Genomic DNA, 21,051 nt, shown 5'->3' with positions numbered 1-21,051 from the left:
AGTGTGCATTGCTTGCACAGGCTTGCTGAGGCATGTGTGCATTTATATGTGTGCATTGCTTGCACAGGCTGTGTTCAGGTGTGTGTGTGCATTTATATGTGTGCACTGTTTGCACAGGCTGTGCTCAGGCTTGTGTGTGTTTATATGTGTGCATTGCTTGCACAGGCTATGCTCAGGCAATTGTGTTTATATGTGTGCATTGCTTGCACAGGCTGTGCTCAGGCAGTGTGTGTGTTTATATATGTGCATTGTTTGCACAGGCATGTGTGCTTATATGTGTGCATTGCTTGCACAGGCTGTGCTCACGTGTGTGTGTGTGTGTTTATATGTGTACACTGCTTGCATAAGCTGTGCTCAGGAGTGTGTGTTTATATGTGTGCATTATTTGCACAGGCTGTGCTCATGCATGTGTGTGTTTATATGTGTGTATTGTTTGCACAGGCTGTGCTCAGGCATGTGTGCATTTACATGTGTGCATTGCTTGCACAGGCTGTGCTCAGGCAGTGTGTGTGTGTTTATATGTGTGCATTGTTTGCAAAGGTGTGTGTGCTTATATGTGTGCATTGCTTGCACAGGCTGTGCTCAGGCAAGTGTGTGCTTATATGTGAGCATTGTTTGCACAGACTGTGCTCAGGCATGTGTGTTTATATGTGTGCACTGCTTGCACAGGCTGTGCTCAGGTGTGTGTGTGTTTATATGTGTGTATTGTTTGCACAGGCTGTGCTCAGGCATGTGTGTTTATATGTGTGCACTGCTTGCACAGGCTGTGCTCAGGCATGTGTGTTTATATGTGTGCACTGCTTACACAGGCTGTGCTCAGGCGTGTGTGTGTTTATATGTGTTCATTGTTTGCGCAGGCGTGTGTGCTTATATGTGTGCATTGCTTGCACAGGCTGTGCTCAGGCGTGTGTGTGTTTATATGTGTGCTTTGCTTGCACAGGCTGTGCTGAGGCATGTGTACTTATATGTATGCATTGCTTGCACAGGCTGTGCTGAGGCATGTGTGCGTTTATATGTGTAAATTGTTTGCACAGGCTTTTCTACAGGGAAGTGGCTGATGGCTGGAATAGGAATCCAGTCAAGAAGCTGTATGTATTTAGACTAAGTTGGGCACAAAGAGGGACAACCTGTGTGTCATCTGCAGGCAAGCTCCTGTGCACAGAAGGACAGGAAAGCCCAGGGCCTCCACCTGGGTCCTCCCTGGCAGGGACCCGGCTTACTGCTCCATCTTGCTGCTCCAGGACACCTTGGGTTGCTAAGCTGGCACTTTATTCATGGTCCCCAACTGCCCCAGACCAGCTGTAGGCCCCAATGAGTCTGCCGTTACAGGAGGGCTGCAGCCGTGCAAAGCAGCATCCTGGCCTGGTGCAGACACTCAAGCCAGGTCAGTGCCACCGACAGGAGACAGCCAGGGCCCCTCTGGCTGAGGAGCCACCGGTTAAGACAAAGCAGCAGGACAGGATTAGGAAGCAGGAGGCACAGGGCTCTGATTGCATGGCCTTCGAGAACCAGCGCTCAGTGATGTGCCTGGCCCCAGTGGGCTCTGGAGGCCTGCTCTTCATGCTGACACCCGCCTTCTTCCAGAAAGGGACCCACCGTGACCAACAAGAGAACAGCTGCAGAGGACACTCCTGCCCCAGTGAGAAGGGCACGTCCCCAACCATGAGACACGCAATGCAGAGGAAGTGGACGAGCCGGTGGCGGCAAAAGCATATATGCATGGTGATGCTGTCCCCGGGTTGTGGGACAGTATTATGTCACGGGTCCCCAGGAACACAGGTCCAATATGGCAGGTGAGGGTCACAAGCCCTCACACAGGGACTTGCCCTTGGAGAAAGAGTCCATGAGGGCCACGGGGGCTTCAAAGTTCCTAGGGTTGGGATCTAGGGCATTGGCTGGCCCGGTCCTCTGAAGTTCCAGAGGGACGGAGACCCTGTGTGTTGGTCCCTGGGATGGACAGACTGCAGTGGGAACACTCCACAGGAGCCTGTGCTCAGGAATTGGACGACACATTTTCCAACCACCCTCTTGTGGAAGCTGTGGCTCCACCAACATGGGTCCAGCCTCTGCTCGATGGCTCTAGGGACAAGGACTCCCCACCTGCCAAGGCAGCCCTTCCAGGGGGGCAACTCCACCTGGGAGCCAAGACATATAACAGTGGCCCTCCTCCCATCCTGGTGGCCTGGGCACTGGCTCACCCAGATGGGGCCTTGTAGGAGTGACTTGTTGTGACCCTGGGAGTGACCTAGGCCAGGGCAGGGACACTAAACCACAAATGCTCTGGCCTCTCCAAGGCCAATTCAGCCTGGTGGGAAAGGGCCAGACCAATATCTGACTCTCCACTCATCAGTTTAGCCCTCAGTGGAAACGCCCTTCCCCAGACGTTCTACTGTCCTGCCTCTGCCCTCAGTGTAGACGCCCCTTCCCCAGACTTCCTACTGTCCTGCCTCTGCCCTCAGTGGAGATGCGCCTTCCCTAGACGTCCTACTGTCCTGCCTCTGCCCTCAGTGGAGATGCCCCTTCCCCAGACGTCCTACTGTCCTGCCTCTGCCCTCAGTGGAGAAGCCCTTCCCCAGACGTCCTACTGTCCTGCCTCTGCCCTCAGTGTAGATGCCCCTTCCCCAGACATCCCACTGTCCTGCCTCTGCCCTCAGTGTAGACGCCCCTTCCCCAGACGTCCTACTGTCCTGCCTCTGCCCTCAGTGTAGACGCCCCTTCCCCAGATGTCCTACTGTCCTGCCTCTGCCCTCAGTGTAGACGCCCTTCCCCAGACGTCCTACGGTCCTGCCCTCTGCCCTCAGTGTAGACGCCCTTCCCCAGACGTCCTACGGTCCTGCCCTCTGCCCTCAGTGTAGATTGTCTTCCCCAGATGTCCTACTGTCCTGCCTCTGCCCTCGGGTGGGGGGAAACCCCCTTCTCTAGAAGTGCAGCCCATCCCAGCTGCTGCCTGCAGGAGGCCTGTGTGACCACTGCCAGGCAGGCTGCCCTGGGTCAGAGGTGACTCCTTGGGTTGTCCTGCAGGCCAGGGGCAGGGCTCACACTTCGCCACCACAGAGCAGCCTCTCCAGCGCTCATTCTGGGTTCCTGGCCACCTCCACCTGCCCCACAGGTGCTGAGACCACGTGGCCTGCAGCCTCTGGGCTCCTCCCCACAGCCTCCTCTTCTAGCCAGGTCATCTGCCCAAGATGCCTGCCCAGCCACCCCCGCAGGAAGTGCACCCGCTCTGAGACATGGTGGGTCTGCTGCCCCCCAGTCCTGGCTGGCTGTGTAGCTGTGACACAAGGCTCAAGCCTGAGGACCCACCTAGGAAGCATGGGCAACAGGCTCGGTGGCACCTACCTTCTATGGCAGCCACAGTCTGCTCCCTGTGGCGCTGCTCCCGGGCCGGCAGCACAGCGCTCTGCATGTATAGCTCCCCACCATCACGAGTTGAGCCAAGCCGGTTCACCAGCTGCAGGATGGACAGAAACCACTCAGGACCCCTATCCTCAAGGGACCTAGCTGTCTCTCGTCCACTCTGGTGGTCTTTAGTTTGAGGTCCCCACTAAGACTGTGTCCCCCAAAGGGGACAGGGCTCCCAGCCAGGGCCTTGCCCAGGCATCATGCACTGTGCAGATGGCTGCTGGCTGTGTGTGGCTCTGAGCCCCTGAAGTGCAGAGCTGGCTGGGTCTCCCTGCCTCCTGGAACTTGCATGTGGGGCCCACATGCAGGAGGCTGGCCTCTAGACAAGAGCCAGAGACTGGAGCCTGGGGCTCTCGGGGGCCCTGCAGCGGGCACACACCTGCTCAGTGTCACTGTGTGCCAGGACAGGCCCTGAAGACCAGAGGCTCAGACTGGGCCTTGCCTTCAGGAGCCCCAGCCTTGGGCCTCTGGACAGTGAACAGGGACAGGGCAGCTCTTCCCTCTGTAGGGTCCCACCTATGTGACACCAGGCAAAGGTGGAAACTAACACTACTTTTTACATAAATGGATGAAAGTTGGGGTCAGCACTGGGTTCCCTAGAAAGGCAAAAACCAAAGGGCTTCTTTGAGAGGGTGGGAACAATGGCAGGTGGCAGGGCTCAGCCTCGTGTGGAAGAGGAGCAAGGCCAGACATGGTGTGGTGGGTTGGGGATGATGGGTGACAGTGGCCTGGTGTCTCCGGGCCTGTGCCAAGGGCCCAGGCCCTTCCCTTGTCAAGCCCCAGTGGACAGCTGGCCATGAGGCTCTTTGCCCACCCATCTTACCTCGCATTCATAGTGTCCCAGGTCATCCTTGCCAGCTGCTCTGACCACAAGCACCAGCAGGCCGCTGCGGGGCTCACTCAGCATCTGGTACTTGTTGCCCACAGTCAGCAGGGCCCCATCTTTGTACCACCTAGAACCCATCCCAAGAGTCCATAAGGCAGGGTGTGACATTCCCTGTGCTGCAGAGCCGCTGCCCTGGCCCAGATGCTACAGTCCTTGGTGAACCCACCCTCTGGATGCCCACATCCAGCTTGGCCATGCTATCTTGTGGCAGAGGCCCCATGCCCAGTGGGTCTCAGCCCCACAATGCCCACTCTTCAGTGATCAGACAGTCACTGTGCCCAGCCCCGAACAGCTACACAACCCTTGTGTTGCAGACAGGAGCCTGAAGCCCCTTCCCTGGTGCCCCACCATGTGCTGGCCCACCTGATCTGAGGGTGTGGGGCGCCTTCGATGGTGCAGGTGAGCTGGGCATCCTCTCCCTCCACAAAGGGCGAGGCCCGGACCTTGTTCACAAACCGTGGCGGGACTGCAGGGTGGAGAGAGACAAAGAGCCACTCTGATGGAGCTGGGGGTGTCCGAGCCCCCACATTCTTCCTGAGCCCTAAGTGAGCCCATGACCACATAGGGCTTCCACCCTCACATGCCTGCCTGCCTGCCCTTCCCTCCCACCCACACCCAGTCCCTCATTACAGCGAGCAGAGGGATGGAGGGACCTTCCACCCATCCACCAGAGCCACATGTTGGGCTTGGTCAGGGTGTCTCCCTGCCCCACGGGCCTCCAGGCTCACCTTGCACCAGGATCTTTCCCAGGGTGCTGGCACTGCCAGCGGCGCTGGTCGCAAAGCACATGTACTGGCCAGAGTCGATCCCAGTCAGGTTGTCCAGGATGAGGGTGCAGGAACCATCTGGGTCTTCGATGAGGATGTGGTGAGGGTCCACTTCCACTGGCTTCCCATCTAGAAAGGAGGAGTGAGGGCTGTTGTCGGGCAGGGACCTTGTAAGCCTGCCCCGGTGGATGAGAGGCTGGGGCTGGCCTGCACCTCTCTGGGTCTGTCTCTATTTCTCTCTCTTTCTCTCTCTACCCTCTCTCCACAGAGGGTGTGGCCCAGACCTCTGTCTCTGTGTCTCTATGTCCACCTTGGACATTAGCTAGAGGCAGGGCCAGGTGAAGAGACCTGAACCTGACAGAAGACATCCACATGGACAGCTAAGTCCATGGTTGCCCCAACGCCCCAGTGTGACTCCCTGCGGACCTCCCATGTGCTGATCATGCCCAGCTCCCTGGCTATGGGCCCATCCTCACTCAATCCCACCAAGCCTACAGCTACATAATCCACTGCCTAACACCCCTTCCCTCCCACCCACACCTGGTCCCTCATCACAGCATGCAGAGGGATGGAGGGCCCTTCTACCCATCCAATCTGCAGGGGGCTTCGAGAAGGAACTCAGATTTCCATGGCTCTGCTGGACACAGGCACCAGGCCACCCAGTTGTGCACAGGGACCTCTGGGTGCCATGGTGATAATGTCTGCATCTGAACTCTGGCCTGAAACTGCATGTGACTCTAAGTTCACACATGGTGGACCTTTAGCACCAGCCTTCTGCTCAGGGGGTGCCAGGCATCCTGCTGGTCTTCCTGAGGCCACTAGTGCAATGTGCCCTTGTTGACCCAGGGGCTGCTGCAAGTGGCATGGCCATTTGGTTTGACAGTTAACCAGCTAAGCTGGGACAGCTCCACGCAAAGACCTGGCAGTAAAGCGTGGATGCCACACCCCAACTTCCCAGCCTTTTCGTGGCTGGCAGAGGAAGTGCCAGGCCTTGCTATAGCACAGAGGCAGCCAAGGTAATGAGAAGATGAATCACAACTTGATGTCCTTGTATCGCCAGCAGAAATGGCCAAAGGGAGCTGGCCACTAGAGTGATCACCACCAGCTCTATCCACTTGCTGCCCCCGTGGCCCCAGGTGGTAGGCACATACATAGGTCGTGCAAGCCCAGCAGCTCCGGATGGGGTGGCTCCGAATGGGGTGCCCTGGGAGCGCTCCCCTCCTGAGAAATAGGGCCCAGCAGAAGTGAATTCAGTCACTGAGGACACTGACTGGAAGGGATGGGTGCTGGTCTCCAGAGGTCAGCAAGCTGCTATAAAAGCAAGCCTGGTCCTGAGCCCCTCTCTTCCTGTCACTGCAACTGCTCCTTCCCCCTGGCAAGACTCCCAAGAAGTCATGAGGCCACCAAGGGGAACCCCACCAGATGGCACCATGCCCTTTGGACTTTCAATCTGAAAACAATCTCTTCACTTTATAAGTAACCCAGACTCAGGTGTCTTGTTGGCACATCAGGAAATGGACCAAGACACGTCGCACGTTCCTGAGACAGACCGTTTCGCAGCTAGAGCCCTTGATGAGTGAAGCGTCCCCTGGGTCTGGGACTTATCCCCTGCCAGACATGGCTGTCAGATACCACTTTTGAAAATCAGCTCTCAGCATGCAGTGGGGCTTTGGAGGAAACCAGATGCCCAACCCAGTGAGGCCTTGTGATCTTCCACTCAGGGATAGGCCAATTGGACTCCCCGAGGAACAAGAGATAAGGGCTGCCCAGCCGCATCCATCAAAAGGAAGAGAGCTTCCTGAATGAGTGGATGTCCCCCAAGGGCAGGGTGGGCTCTGCTCTCCACTCCACTCCCTGATGCAAGGCAGCTGACTCCATGAGAATCTGGATCCAAGGGTCTCCACTCATGGGCTTGGGTTCACATGGTCTAGCTAAACTGAAGCCCACTGACACGGCAGCTCACTAGCCTCATCACCCAGGAAAGGGAAGCTGGACTCATTCATTGTTTTGGGGGCTGGCCAGAGCTCTGGGCACTCCTGGGCCCTCTCTGCCTGGCTGCCCTTCCTCGCTAGCTTCCTGGGGTCCCTCCCATCTCTCTGGCTTGCCGCCCCTTCACTTATGTTCCCCACCTCTCTGACTCTGTGAATCCCAGATCCCAAGCCTTGAAGCCTGAACCTCATCTCTTCACGCTCATTCCACAAACTGACCACAGTCTGTCTCTCTCTCTCTCTCTCTCTCTCTCTCTCTCTCTCTCTCTCTCTCTCTCTCTCTTTCTCTCTGGCACCAGGGATTGAACCCAAGGGCCTGAATCACACCCCCAGCCCTTTCTACATTTTATTTAGAGACAGGGTCTTACTAAGTTGCTTAGGGCCTTGCTAGGTTTCTGAGGCTGCTTTGAACTTGCATCCTCCTGTCTCAGTCTCCTAAGCTGCTGGGATTGTTTTGAGGGCTGTGCACTAGACCTGACCCATAGTTTCAGACACACTGTATGCCAAGGACCTGCCTGCCATCTCTCACCTCCAGCCAGACATCTCTCCTAAGCTCTAGATTTATTCTCAAGCTATCCCCTCCATAACCACCTGGAGCCCAGTGGGCACCTGGATTCTTCAAAACCTCACAAATCTGGGTTTCTTTCCTCCCTGCCCAGCTCAGAATGTACCAGCCTGCCTCCCTGTGGGTCTGCCCCACCTCTGTGAATAGGACCAGTGGCCTCTGCTGTCCACAACCCCTGTGCTGCTCCCTGGATGCCATCTCTCTTCCACACACCCCATGCAACCCATCAGCAAATCTGGCTGGCTCTGCCTTCAAAATGCATCCAGGATGCAACCATAGCCACCACCAACATGATGCCATGTCCCTAAGCAGGCCCTTGGCACTACAGCCAAGGTGACAGATGACAGATCTGAACCATGCCCCCTGCTGCTCACAAGACCATGGGGTTTCCATGTAGTCAACGCTCCATGCTGCCCAAAGGAATCATGTTGATCCCTGGCACCAGCAAGGTGCCTCGGGACCCGAGAACAGTCTGCCAGGGAAGAGCCTCGGATTTTCTGGAACCTTGGGCCACAACAGATGGGCTAGCCTAGGGGTTTGTGGCTCAGGGCCAGACTGGACACTCTATTTTATAATGGCATTCATGCAGGAGGCTCTGGCCCATGCTAGCCTCTACACCAACTAGGAGATTCCTGGTGGGTGACCCGGGCCACGCTGGCATCTATGCCAATGAGGAGATTCTTAGTAGGTGACCTGGGCCACACCAGCATCTATGCCAACAATGAGATTCCTGGGGGGATTCTCAGGCCATTCTGTGTCTATGCCATTGAGGAGATTCCTAGTAGGTGACCCAGGCCATGCTGTGTCTACACCAATGAACAGATTCCTGGAGGATGCTCCAGGCCACGAAGGCTTCTATGCCAATGATGAGATTCCTGGTGTGTGACCCGGGCCATGCTGCTGTCTACACCCATGACAAGATTCCTGGTGGGTGACCAGGGCAATGCTGGCATCTCTACCAATAATGAGATTCCTGATGGATGCTCTAAGCCAAGCCAGCATCTACGCCAACAAGATTCCTAGTAGGTGACCCAGGCCATGCTGGCATCTACGCCAATGACAAAATTCCTGTGGGTAGCCTGGGCCATGCTGGTGTCTATACCTTTGACGAGACTCCCAGTGGATGACTAGGGCCACGCTGGTGTCTATGGCAATAACGAGATTCCTGGGCCACACTGGCATCTACACCAATGAGGAGATTCCTGATGGATGACCCAGGCCACACTGGTGTCTACACTAACAATGAGCTTCCTAGTGGAGCTCCATGCTGTCTTCTTTGCTAACGTGAGATTCATAGTGGGCTTCAGGCCATTAATCTTGACTTCAGGAGGACTAGAGCCTGAGGTCAGCCACATGAGCGGTCAGCCATGCAAGTCTGACAGAGTTCTAGTGACAAATGCTGATGTCAAGTCTCATTAAGCCTCCTGGTTGGCATAGGCCTGTTTGTGTTCTCAGGTGTCACTGGGAGGAGAAGGTGCTCTTCCTCACTGCACTGGGAGCGGGAGGCTGGCAGCTCATAAGTGGTGACACTGGACCGTCCCGAAGTGCTCTTCTTTTTTCTCAGGGGCTGCAGTCTTGTCTTTATGCTGAAATAAACCCTAACCCTGAGCATAATAGCTCTGAACTCCAAGACCTTCTGGTGAATCACTGAACCTGAAGGCAACCTTGGGGACCAGTGAACTGGACGTCAGAAGTGAGAGTGGTCTCGGGACCCCAAACCTATGGTGGTGCAGGAAGTGAGGATGGTCTCGGGACCCCAAGCCTGTGGCAGTGTCAAGTGAGACGGGCCTGGGAGACACCTGACCTCCCTTGACCTTGGCAGCTCCCATCCCTGAGCCACATAAGGCCTGTGCTCCGTGACCCTGAAGGTGCAGTGTGATCAGCACCCTTCCTGGCCCATTAAGCTCACAGGCCTCTCCTGCACCCAGGTGCCTGCCTGTGGCCCCCTCTGTGGTCCTGGTGCTCTCCCGGCTGCCCTCAGGCATGTCTGTCTCGGCCCTGTGCTGACTCTTCACCCTGCTCATTCCCCAGGGTGGCCATGGCACCACCTGACTTACCTGTTCACTGTCCATCCTCAGGATGTTTGCCCTTGAACAGGCCTGGACTGTCTCTTGTTCCCCATGCCCAGCCCACTGACCAGACCCCATGCTGTCCTCAGCCCCCGTGCAGCCCACCTCTGGTGGGGGTTCCTGTGAAGGGTCAGTCTGTAGGCCCTGGCAGGTACCTTTGTACCAGCTGACAGTAGGCTTGGGTGTGCCGGTCACGCGGCAAGCCAGCTTTACAGTTTCCCCCAGCTCAGCCGTGCAGTCAGCCAGTTCCTCTTCAAATTCCGGAGGACCTGAGGACACATGTGGGGGTCTGAGGACTCTGAGGGTGGGATGTCAGGCCTATGTCCCCTGGGTGCACCCTGGAAAATTGCCCCCAACAACAGCAGTGGCCCCACATCCAAGGGCCTGGTTATGACTAAGCTGGGTGTGGCTGCAAGAGGCAGGGACAGACCAGGGTGCAAGACCATCACACCCAAACATGACCTGGTCAGATACCCCAAGTCTGGAGCTATGCCGTGTCCCCACTACATCCCTTTGTGTCCCCCATTTGGGTCAGAGTCAGCTCAATACCTGCTCTGGGGCTTCCTGGGAGGCCAAAGCCACCGGTCCCTCAGCTAGATCTGACCAAGGGGAGAACCAAGCCACCAGTGCAGAAAGCAACCCATGCCCACGTGCCCGGCCTGGGTGCAGCCCGCTGGGCATCTAAGTGATATTCAGGTCCCCACCCCAGCACAGCACCAGGGACACTCACGCCACATAGGCAGGGCCAGGCGCTGCTGGATGCCGCTGATCTCCTTCACCCAGGAGTGCTTAATGATGACTGTGCGTGCCTGCAGCAGGTACTTGCGCACAGAGTCCTCCCGCTCATGCCACACCTCGAAGGCACGGTCGTCCCCTTCCACCTGGTCATTCAGGTCGATGCTGCTTAGCTGTTGAGGGGTGCAACATTAGTGGGAGGACAGAGCTAAGCATCCCCAGACAGACAGGGTCCAGTAGGGCTATGCCCAGGTCACCCCAGAACAATGGCAAGTTCTGCTCCAGTGGCCACCCTGGAGCCCAGGAACAGGGAAACCTCCACTGGCCTGCATGACACCCCCAGCCCCTGGCACCACAGACCTTCATCATATTCCGGAACACATAGCTGAAGGTGTCGGTGCGCGAGTCTCTTCTGGGCTTGCAGATCACCAGGTGGTTCCGAAACAGGAAGACATGGCGATTGTGGCCCTTCCAAGGCATGCGGGCCCCTGGTGCGCCCTCCCACACAATGAAGTGGCCCTGGGGTGTGAGTAGATGTGGTTGGACTGTGGTTGCCTGACCCCACCCCTGGGCACAGACCCCAGGGTCATCTATGAGCCCAGCACCCACAAAAGCCACACCCCACCACATGGCAGCAGACGCAAGTCCCCCCACCTGGCGGATGGGCTCCCCCAGGGCCTCCAGGGTGCCGGGGTAATTCTCCATGAGGGACACGTGCAGCTTGTTCTCAGCACGCTGGGGCAGCGCTGACACGACTGCGTAGGCCTGTTCCAGAAGGGCGCAGTTCTGCCGGTTCCGGGCCTTGTTGCGGATCAGCTCCTGAGGCGGACCAAGGGTCAGGACCCAGACTGCTTCAGCCCCAAGGCCTGGCCTGGACATTCAGGGCTGGGGCAGGACAGGGCTTCCCACCTTGAGCAGAGCCTGGTACTTCTGCACCCGCTCCACCGGCTGCTCCAGGTAGTGCTGCAGTGGGGGTAGGGGTGGCTGTGAGGGGTCCCCAGCGGACAGCATCTCCTCAGCGCATTTCTGTAGGCACCACAGGGCGGATTTCGGGCAAGAAAGCACAGCCCCAGTTAGGGCATCCTGACAGTAGAGGACATCCCAGGGGCACTCTCACACCTGGCCCTGAACCTGGACAATGGCTGTGTTACCATCTAGCCCAAGGCATGCACAGAACTTGGGCAGTGAAGTGGCCAGCCCAGGAGCACAGAGCTACAAGGCTCAAGGGGCCCTGGGGACTGTGGGGGAAGAGATCAGGGAATATGAACTAAGGCCATGAGCACAGACAAGGGCTAAGCCTCAGGGGACTTTCAGGTCAGTGAGTTTTCTGGTGGGAGTCAAGGCCAGCACTAGGCCTGGGAGCAGCCAGGGAGGGGCCCTGTGGCCAACGCCATGGAGCCAGGCACGGGCACCTTGTAGAACTCCTGGACGGGAGTGCTGACAACCACGGACTCTGCCTGCACACGGCCCACCAGGAACTCCAGGTACTTCTCAAAGGCTTCCTGGTTCTTGATGAAGCACATGGCCACATCGTCATCTGTGTCACAGCGCTGCAGGTCCTGCAAGAAGCTGCCACAGAGAGGGACAGGGTCAGGGACAGGGTCAGGCACAGCTCACAGCCCAGTCCTGGGCCCTCTCCTTGAGAGGCTATGGTTCTTGCCCAGGAGTGGGTTCTGGGCATGTGAGATTGAGTATACTAAGATGGGTGTGCAGACACGTGGGCATGTACAGAAGTGCATGGGTATGTACACTTGCCCACGAGTGTGCAGATGTGTAGTATGTGAGCATGTATATGTGGGTACATGCATGTACATGTGCATGTGTGTGGGTACATGTGTGCATGAATGTGACTGTGCATGTATACACAAGTGTGCATGTGACCATGCATGTGTGGCATGTGTGTATAATATGTGTGCATGTGTTTGCCTGAATGTGTCTGTGGATGTGCACATGGCACACACAAGCACTCAAATGCTTGTGTGAGTGTGCAAGAGTGCACGTGCATGGAGATCAGCATGCATGTAAGTGCACATATCTATGTGTATCCAGCATGTATGCACATTTTTGTACAGGATTCACATACGTATGTGTGCACACATGTACACTATGTGCACACGCATATCAAGCACATGTGCATGCACATTTGAAGCTGGGTGCGGGAGCATATGTGGTGTGCACATGGGACTTCCCGTGTGCCCATGTACATTCATGTGCATGCACATGGGCCTGTGTGAGTGCTCATGGGTGGCAGGTATTCTGCAGCCTTCAACCCATATGGCGAGCGTCTATCACTGGGGCATCACACAAGTGGGATGTGCCCATGGGTAAATCGAGTTCCTACCCTAGCTGCTGAGTGTCACCCTCCACGAGGCCTGACCCACAGCTGTGCGTGCACCTTACATGCATGTGTGTGGCCTTGCCTACCTGCTGTGGAAGCGACTGATGTCCTGCACATTGCGAAAAATGACTGCCTTCTGGCTGGCCACGGCTGCTGGTGCTCGGGGAGCACGGTCAAGTTGCTGTATGTAGTGGCTTTGGAGGAACTGAAGCTCACCCACGAAGGTCTGCTCTGAGTTCAGCAGCTCCTGGATGACAGAGCTGGCGGAAGAGTGGCATCAGGGGGTGCCCAGCAGCTGCCCTGCTCCCACTGTCCCTAGTCTCCACATGGGGACTAGGTACACATGGAGAGCTTGCTCCCTTGCACTGCAGTTAAACGGGATTCCTGTGAGTAGGAGCCTGTCACCCAGCTTCAGAAAGTAGGTAGGTGGTGGAGCAAGGGCACCACCTCTTCCCCAGGAAGCCCTCACGCATGAGGCTCTGGGAGGGCACAGCTGCAGAAACCAGGGGCAGGACCGTGACCTAAGGAGGCTCACACAGCTTCAGCAAGCACAGGTCCCCCATGAAGAAGCAGGGCGTTCGCCAGCTGGCCCTTGAGGCCCAGCAGCCAGCTGTGGCTCCAACCTCAACCCTCCCCAACGCATACCTCAGCCTGGTCTTGTACTCATCCTCGGACACGGCCTCGGGGAATTCGGGGGCCTCACTGGGCCCCCACTCAGGAGACAGCTGTTGAGAAACAGGAGTTTGTCCCAGGGCACCAGTTTGTTCCACCTCCTCTGTGGCCACCGGGCTCCTGTCCCTTACTTCCAGGGTTCTCTGGCGAAGGGCCAGGATCCCAGGGCCTTGGCACCCTCCCCCAGCTCCGGACTACCATACCTTGAGCCTCTTGTCCAGGTAGGCTGGTGACACCCAGCCTTGCCTGGAGGGGCTGGACTTGGTGGGCTTGGTACGCACAAGCCAGCTCAGCGGGTGGGCTGAGTCCAAGACCTCCACATACTGGCCTTCCCGCAGTGTGATGGCATCCTGCTCGGCCCCCAGGGGTAGGTAGTCGGCCGTGGCCACGTAGATATCAAAGATCTGATAAAGAGAAATGGGCCTAAGTCCTGGGGCCAGAGGGGTGAGGCCTGCCAAGGCCCCCCATGGCCTCCCACCTCTGAGGAGGGAGAGGTTCTCCAAACCCCCTAAAACCCCCAAGAGCACAGAGGGGAGGGTGCTGAGTCCAGGGGCCGAGGAGGTACCCAGTCCAGGGCCACAGGGCAGGAGCACCCAGGGTCACTCTGCACAGATGGCAGTGAGAGGGCTGGCTCCTGCCCACGTGGATGGGCACCTAGACTGTGGTTGCTCACAGCGCCTTGCTGCCCACTGCCCCCTGCAACCCAAGAGGTGGTGGGCTCTGGAGGCAAAGGTGCACCCTCCACAGATGGCAGTGAGAGTGACATCAGAGGTAGTGCTCTGCAGGAACCCACGTGCAGAGACCCTGCCCTCTTCTCCAACCTCTGGTGTCCCTTGGTGTCTCTGGGGGTGATGCCCCTCCCTTGGTAGCACCAGGCCCTTGCAGCCCCCCATCGTCTCTTCAGCAGGTCAGGCCCCAAGCCCTGTTCCCAAGGGTCCCAGCCCACCCACCTCTCCTCGGGAGTCCCCATCCTCTGACTCCGAGGATGACTCCTGGACGCTGGAGGAGGGCCGCGACCGGCCATGCCGGGGGGAGGCGGACGGAGTCTTGGACTCCTCATCACTGTCACCTCCAGGCACCTGCAGCTTGGCTGGGCGAACACAAGGGTTGTGATGTCCCTGGAAGGCTGTCCCCCTACTGCCTACCACCCAGCCAGTCTCCAGGGCTCCCAGGCACAGAGTCCTAGCTAGGCCCCATGCGAGGACACAGGGTCCCAGCCTCCCCTGGGGACCCTGGATGCCCATCCTGGCCCCCTCACCCTGTGTGATCTTGGCCGACACCATCTCAGTGATCTGGGAGGTGAGTTTCTGTAGGAATTCCTCTGTGCCCACCTCAGCGAGGGACAGGTGGCCGTGGGCCTCCTCATCCACCAGGGCCTCCCCTGGGGGAACAAACACAACACTGTGGGGTCATGCTTCCCCCAAAAGTTCACTACAATTCTCCTAGGGGCTGATGGTGAGCAGGAGACCAGTCCCTGGCAGGGAGACCATGAGGTGGTGCCAGCAGGAAGAGACCAGTGAGGTCAGCAGGATGCAGAGCCTGTGACCAGGGATGAGAATGAAGGGAGCAGGTCTGGACAGAAGAGGCAGCAAGTGGCCAGAGAACAGCAAGCACAGCTAAGGGGCAGCAGGTGGCAGGCAGGGCTGCAGGCAGATGGTGAGGGAGCTGAGGACAGGGCTGGGCAGGGTCCAGCCTGGCATCAGGCTTGAGGCGGGGTTGCGGCTGTGGGGGCCGAGGTGACTTTGTGGCTCTTCTTAACATAGCCCACTAGGCATGGGCCCCATGACCACAGAGGTCAGAAACAGCTCTGACTCCAACCAGAGCTGGGAGCTGGCCATGAGAGGGCAGGGACCTGCCCAGAGCCCAGGTCCAAAGGGCGGCCTCCCCTGCACCCAATCCGGGCATACCTTTCCTCTGCCCAGCAAGGCCGGTGAGACCAGCAGACTCTGACATCTGTGCTGAGATGGCTTGGGTGGTCCTGAGGGGAGGAGGGGTGTCCTGCAAGCCCAGCTTGGACCCCACCACTCTGTTCCCCATAGAGGGGGACCTAGGGGCCAGGACACCACAATCAGGGGCTCCACACTAGAAGGGGCCCATAAAAACTTCATTTTATAGTGTGGAGAACCTGCACAGGGAAGGGGGTGGCCACCCACAGGGCTACACCACCCTAGCCCACTGGGTAAGTCAGTCAGGGCGCCCACTCACCCCTGTAGGAAGGTAGAAATGAGAGCCTCCTTCATCTTCTCCTGCTCCTCCTCCTTGGGCACTGTCCAGAGAGCCAGGGGAGCTGTCAGGACCGGTCCTGTACTCCGACACCTTGAGTCCTGGGCTGGGACCCCTACCCAGGACATCTAGACCACCCTGGGGGCCCTGCCTGCACTATTCCTAAGAAGCCCTGGCAAGGGTCTCCCTGTCCACTCTCAGCGCTTGGTCACCCATGGGGTTGGGGGACAGGCCTGCCCTCCAAGCACCATCTCTCAGAGGGGCTGAACAGAGGGCTCTGGGCAGGGCCTGCAGGCCATCTGTGCACCATGCAGGCAGGGCTGAGGTTCCAGGCCAAACTGGCCTGCACCACTGGGCCCAGACTGCTCTTGGGCTCTGCAGGAGAAGGATCACAGGTGGGTGAAGGCCATACATCCCAAGCTGGTCCCTCACCACACCCAGGCTCCCTACTCACGGCCTGAGACATGCAGGCTGGCAGAGCAGAGGGCCTGGCCAGCGGCGTTGGTGGCAATGCACGTGTAGGTGCCCTGGTGTTGCCGGCCCACATCTAGCAGGACCAGGCTGTGCTGCTGGGCAGAGCTGGCCATAGTGTAGCCTGGGGTGTTGGGGCCAATCCACAGCACGCCTCTCTCGGCCTCCTCCTTGAGCCAGTGTATGGTGGGGGCCGGGCATCCTGTGGGCAGGAGAGGGCTCAGTGGGTACACAGCCCCACTGGCTATGGGCCTCCAGAAGACGGTGCTTGGCCAGAGTGATATGAGGGGTGGAGCAGGAGGCCATGCAGGGTGGCATGGGTGGCCTGTGGGAGGGTGGCATGGGCGACCCATGGGAGGGTGGCATAGGGGTCCTGGGGGGGTGCTCTTTCTCCAGGGAGTGAGGATACCCACCTTCCACCTTCACCGAGAATGTGATGCTGGAGCCCCTCTTCACTTTCTTAGGGGTGAACCTCTCCAGGATGCGGGGTGGCACCAATTGCTCACACACATCTGGGAGAGCAAGGACAGCCATGGGGACACCCGGCACCCCTCCTTCAGCTCCCACGTCCTGATGTCCTTGTTCTGGGAACCCCAGGTAGTTCTCTGTGGCCTGTGCCTGTGGCCCCAGAGAGCCCTCTTCCTGCACCTCCACCACTACCAGGCCCAAGGCTGGTTCACTCTGGCCTCAGGCCCACAATCCACCCAGCCTCTGTCTGCCCACAGGGCCATCTCACCTGATGCTGACTTCTCTTCTGGTTCATCAGGACCTGAAAAGTGCAGAGGGAGTCAGATGTGCAGCAATCACAGATTCCCTTGCTTCCCTACACGTGGGAAGGTCCTGGTCCTACTGCCCAGTGGGGGGACCTGGGCATGGCCCCACCCATGGTCAAAGGTCCATTACCCTGCCTGAAACCTTGGCCCGGAGGCCAAAGAACTCACACTCCAGTGTACATCCGTGTGACATCCCCACCCTCCCTGTGCCCACTGGGAGTCTGGGGCCCCGCCTGGAACCACATGGGCACTGGGAGATGGCAGCTGGGGCTGCACCCTGAGAGGCAGGAGGAGGACCCAGCAACAATCTCTCTGCAGGACCAGTATGGGTCAAACTGGGAGTCAGCTCTCAGTGCTCAGAACGTTTGGGAAAATAAGGACACAGGAGTTTTCTTGTCAGAGCTGCCACTGGGGCTTTGTGCGGGTCTGCTGGGCCCAGTGTTCATCCGCTTCCCCCAAGAGCCTGCTCATCACTCAGGGCGTCCAAGCCCCACTGGGCACCCGCTCCTGTGGGGCAATTCTGCCATCTGTGCCACTGTGCATAGGGGCAATGGGCTGGGCCCCGGCCTGATGGGGCCTGGCATGCAGTACATGTGGCACTGCTCACTCCTTCAGGGCACACACCTCGGACCAGCAGCCGGGCAGATGAGTAGGCAGCACCAACAGCATTGCTGATATAGGCCGCATACTGGCCAGCGTCCTCCCGGGTGACAGAGATGATCTCCAGGGTGTGCAGTGTCTTCTTGTCAGCCATGCGAATGTGGGCAGATGTAGACAGGGGCTGGCCATCTTTGAACCAGTACAATCTGGGGACTGGGTAGCCTACCCCATGGAGGAGAGTGGTCAGCACAGGACCATTCTCAATGGGCACTATACTCTTTCGATGGGAGACAGATAAAGGCCCAGAAAAGAGGTTGCTCAGAGGCCAGCAAGCCTCTGGTGTGGGGGTGGGGTGGCAGCCTCCTGTTGCCCAGCAGCAGGCACACATGACCTCCTGACCTCCACTGGTCAGGCCCTTCCCACGTGTGACCAACGGGAGACAGCTCCTGGCCTCCCTCCAGCTACAGTGCCCACTCCCCAGCACCTCACCTTTCACCTTGAGCTGAAATTTGGCCAGGCGTGTACCAGGGGCCACCTGGAGGTCCCTTAGCTCCTCCACCACCTGGGGCAGCTGCCCCTCATCTGATTCGGTTCCCTCTTGCTCCCGGCTGGCAAAAAAGACAAATAAGGGGGTAGCCATAAAGTGGAGCAGGATGAGGGTCCAGGCGGGAGGGCCCACGGGGTGAAGGTCAGAGGCGGATGGGTTTGAGGTTCCCTGTCTGCTGAGTGGAGGGGCAGAGGGACAGAAACGGCCAGGGTCTGACTGAAAGCTGCAGGCTTGGGAAAGTCAATCTAAGCCACCCAGCCCAGATCACCACTTCCTGGGAGGCCCTGGGCCGCTGTCTGTGTGGCCCCACCTAGACAGGTATCCCTGGGCACTGAAGTAGGATGAGGTCTCCGTGGCGTCTGCGGCAGTGTCGTAGTCTGTGCTGGTCACTGGGGAGGAAAAGTGAGTGGAGGAGGCTCAGGACTTTGGGATTTCAGGGGGACACGCCCTCCTGGGCCTGCCCACCCCTGCTGTTCCCAGCCTCGTTCTTCCACACCCATAACTAACTGCAAGCCTCTTAGGCCCAGCACAAAATGTCATATGACCTGAGTCTCCAGGAACAGCAGACAGGGACAGTGGCAGAACCTTCTGGTTCCATCCCACCTGGGCACGAGAGGTTGGAGACACAAGCCTCAAAACCAAGAGAAAGAGACTTGGATTTCTGGCCAAGAAGGGGCAACAAGCTGGACTTCCACCACTATGGGCCAAGCGAGAGTCCCCAGAGTGCCCATGCTGAGACGCTACCCCAGCAGGATGGTTGGGAGGTGTGGCCCTGGGCCTGGGGCCAGTGGGAGCTGAATGGCAGCTGCGCCTTAGCCAAGGACCGGAGACCCCTGGCCCTTCTTGCCACGTCCTCAGTGACATTCAGGTAAAATTGGGGGACTTTACAAGATTGCTTAGACAATAAAATGGAAGAAAACAGTCTTTAACAAATGGTGTTAAGCAAGAGTGAACTTGGAGCCTTACCTCACACTCACAAATTCCCTCCAAGGGAACCAAAGACCTCAACTTAAGAGCTACCACAAAGTTTCCAGAAGAAAGCACACATGTGGGTCTTTATGACTCACATCAGGCAGCACTTGCATACGTGTGGCAAAGCCCAAGCAGGCAAGAAAGAGCAGAGACCCTAGCCTTCATCAGGCAAGATACGGTGCCCCCAAAACACGGCCAAGAAAGGGAAAGACCGAGGTCATGCCTCTGATGCAGCCCGGAATCAGGAACACGTGAAGAGCTCTTTCAGCTCTGGAAGGAGACCTGCCATCAGCGCCCACCATGCCACAGCTCCAAGCATGCCTGTATGCAGGGGAGCCTCCACCACGACCCCACACACACCAGCAGCAGTTCTGTGGCCAGGGCACCTGCCAGCTGCATGTCCTCTAGCCCAGCTCAGCTCTGGCCCTGTTTGCCTGGGGACAGGTCAGGCCCCAAGACAACCTGCTTCAGAGGCCAGTCAGAAGCCCAGGCTCCTCGCTGGGGTGGACCCAGTGGCTATAAATCAGGACCCATGGTCTCCCTGGGGCAGGAGTAACCTGCCAGGGCAGCTCACAGAAGCCAACCAAGGGTCCTGTTGCCTAGGCTGAAGGTGTCTTAAGGACACCTCAGGAGCAGCCAGATGTGAGATAATGTCGGGCAAGCTGTGGTGGGCATAGCCCCTGCCAGCACCTCTGTTTCCATCAGGCCGAAGTTCCCTGAGGCCCACAGCCTGGGCACCCTACTCCAGCTGTGTCACACGCCATCCCCAGTGGATGGGGTGGGGCCCTTTCCAGGCTTCCTGTCAAAGCTTGGTCTTCCTGGCCAGCCTGCCCACCAAGGCTACAGGGACCCTGCAAGAGTCACCTCATTAGAACAACAGAAACCCTCAACACCCAGGAAATCCCGGGCCCATGAGCACCATCAGGAATCTAAACAAAGAGCAAGTGTCCTGACACTCAGTGGCAGCAGCCACCCGCATGCCCAAGAGTCTCCTGCAGCAATAGCCAGGGCTCCAGAGCAGCCCCAAGGCAGTGGCTGAGCAGCTGGGCTCCCCTGGTTCCTCTTCCACACCTTCCTGGTCTCCCCAGCCTGGACGCCTTCGGCAGATACAAGAGACCTCCACCTCCACCATTGGGCTCCCGGGGGAACTGTGGCCTTGGGCTTGGCTCAAGGGAAATCTCCACCAGCTTAAGACCTGGAGGACCTAACTCCTATCTGGTCTAAGACCAGAGCCCTGGATCACTCTTCCAGCCCTGCTCAGGAGACTCTCATCCCCACCCTGGTAACACAGACCCCCAGAGTGCACTCACGCTCCACTCGGAGCTCAGCCTTGGTGGAAGAGACGCCCACGCTGTTCTCCGCCAGGCAGCGATAGACGCCCATGTCTGCGGGCACCACAGCAGTGATGATGAGCTGGTGGCCACCCTGCTGGTCCTCATTGATCATGTAGTGGTCATCCTCCTCCAGCAACTTCCCGTCCTTGAACCAGCGAACACTGGGCACAGGTTGGCCCGACACCACGCAGTCGAAGCTCACGGGGTACCCATCCTGCACCTCCTGGTTCTGCAGCTCCGTCAGGAACACGGGGGCTAGAACAGCAGGCAGGGCATGTAGCATGTTAGCCTGGGCATGCCACTCACGCCTGTGGCCACAAACACACCGATCACACCAGCTGGGTGGTCTGACATGTGTAAGCTTCCCGGCAACAGGCCATGTGGGAGCACCTGCAGACCTGACGTGACACAGACCCTGAAGCTTGCCTGCTAGGCTTAGCCCTCTTCCCAGCTCTCTAAAAGTCTCTCCTGCTGCCCAGGCCACCAGGAGGCAAGAGGGATGAAGCGCTAGACAGGGATGGGAAGAGCAGTAACTGCGGAAGGCTGAGGGCTGTTGGGATCTGGAGTGTAGGAGAGCAACTTCTGGGAGTGCCAGGGTAACTGATCCCAGCTACCTCCTGTCCCTGCAGAGATGCAGGCACAGTGGCGTGGCTGATAAGTAACTCAGTAGGTGAAATGGAAGTGAAGTGCCTTGTGGAAGTGGGTGCCT

General features: G+C 58.2%; 1 protein-coding gene across 23 annotated transcripts in view; it reads right to left on the bottom strand.

Annotated features, from left to right (window-relative positions):
• Positions 1-21,051, bottom strand: part of Obscn (obscurin, cytoskeletal calmodulin and titin-interacting RhoGEF) — a 130,841-nt gene that overhangs the window by 21,553 nt on the left and 88,237 nt on the right. For 17 of the 23 annotated variants that reach the window (XM_077802198.1, XM_077802203.1, XM_077802204.1 and 14 more), the window contains 24 exons: positions 20,319-20,597; positions 18,347-18,425; positions 17,979-18,097; positions 17,514-17,711; positions 16,853-16,885; positions 16,530-16,628; positions 16,100-16,318; positions 15,628-15,688; positions 15,330-15,469; positions 14,681-14,803; positions 14,373-14,512; positions 13,626-13,826; positions 13,396-13,475; positions 12,837-13,010; positions 11,825-11,981; positions 11,322-11,438; positions 11,067-11,231; positions 10,773-10,931; positions 10,408-10,585; positions 9,833-9,946; positions 5,017-5,184; positions 4,652-4,754; positions 4,226-4,355; positions 3,340-3,451 (listed from right to left, as the gene is read on the bottom strand). In XM_077802198.1, the coding sequence (XP_077658324.1) occupies positions 3,340-3,451; positions 4,226-4,355; positions 4,652-4,754; positions 5,017-5,184; positions 9,833-9,946; positions 10,408-10,585; positions 10,773-10,931; positions 11,067-11,231; positions 11,322-11,438; positions 11,825-11,981; positions 12,837-13,010; positions 13,396-13,475; positions 13,626-13,826; positions 14,373-14,512; positions 14,681-14,803; positions 15,330-15,469; positions 15,628-15,688; positions 16,100-16,318; positions 16,530-16,628; positions 16,853-16,885; positions 17,514-17,711; positions 17,979-18,097; positions 18,347-18,425; positions 20,319-20,597 (3,348 nt within the window). The remainder of the gene's footprint in view (positions 1-3,339; positions 3,452-4,225; positions 4,356-4,651; positions 4,755-5,016; positions 5,185-9,832; positions 9,947-10,407; positions 10,586-10,772; positions 10,932-11,066; positions 11,232-11,321; positions 11,439-11,824; positions 11,982-12,836; positions 13,011-13,395; positions 13,476-13,625; positions 13,827-14,372; positions 14,513-14,680; positions 14,804-15,329; positions 15,470-15,627; positions 15,689-16,099; positions 16,319-16,529; positions 16,629-16,852; positions 16,886-17,513; positions 17,712-17,978; positions 18,098-18,346; positions 18,426-20,318; positions 20,598-21,051) is intronic. The other 6 variants (XM_077802207.1, XM_077802232.1, XM_077802234.1 and 3 more) reach the window with 1 other exon arrangement.

Source organism: Urocitellus parryii, chromosome 1 (assembly GCF_045843805.1).
Source record: "Urocitellus parryii isolate mUroPar1 chromosome 1, mUroPar1.hap1, whole genome shotgun sequence".
In the NCBI taxonomy this organism is placed as follows: domain Eukaryota; kingdom Metazoa; phylum Chordata; class Mammalia; order Rodentia; family Sciuridae; genus Urocitellus; species Urocitellus parryii.
This window is presented reverse-complemented; position numbering and strand designations above follow the sequence as displayed.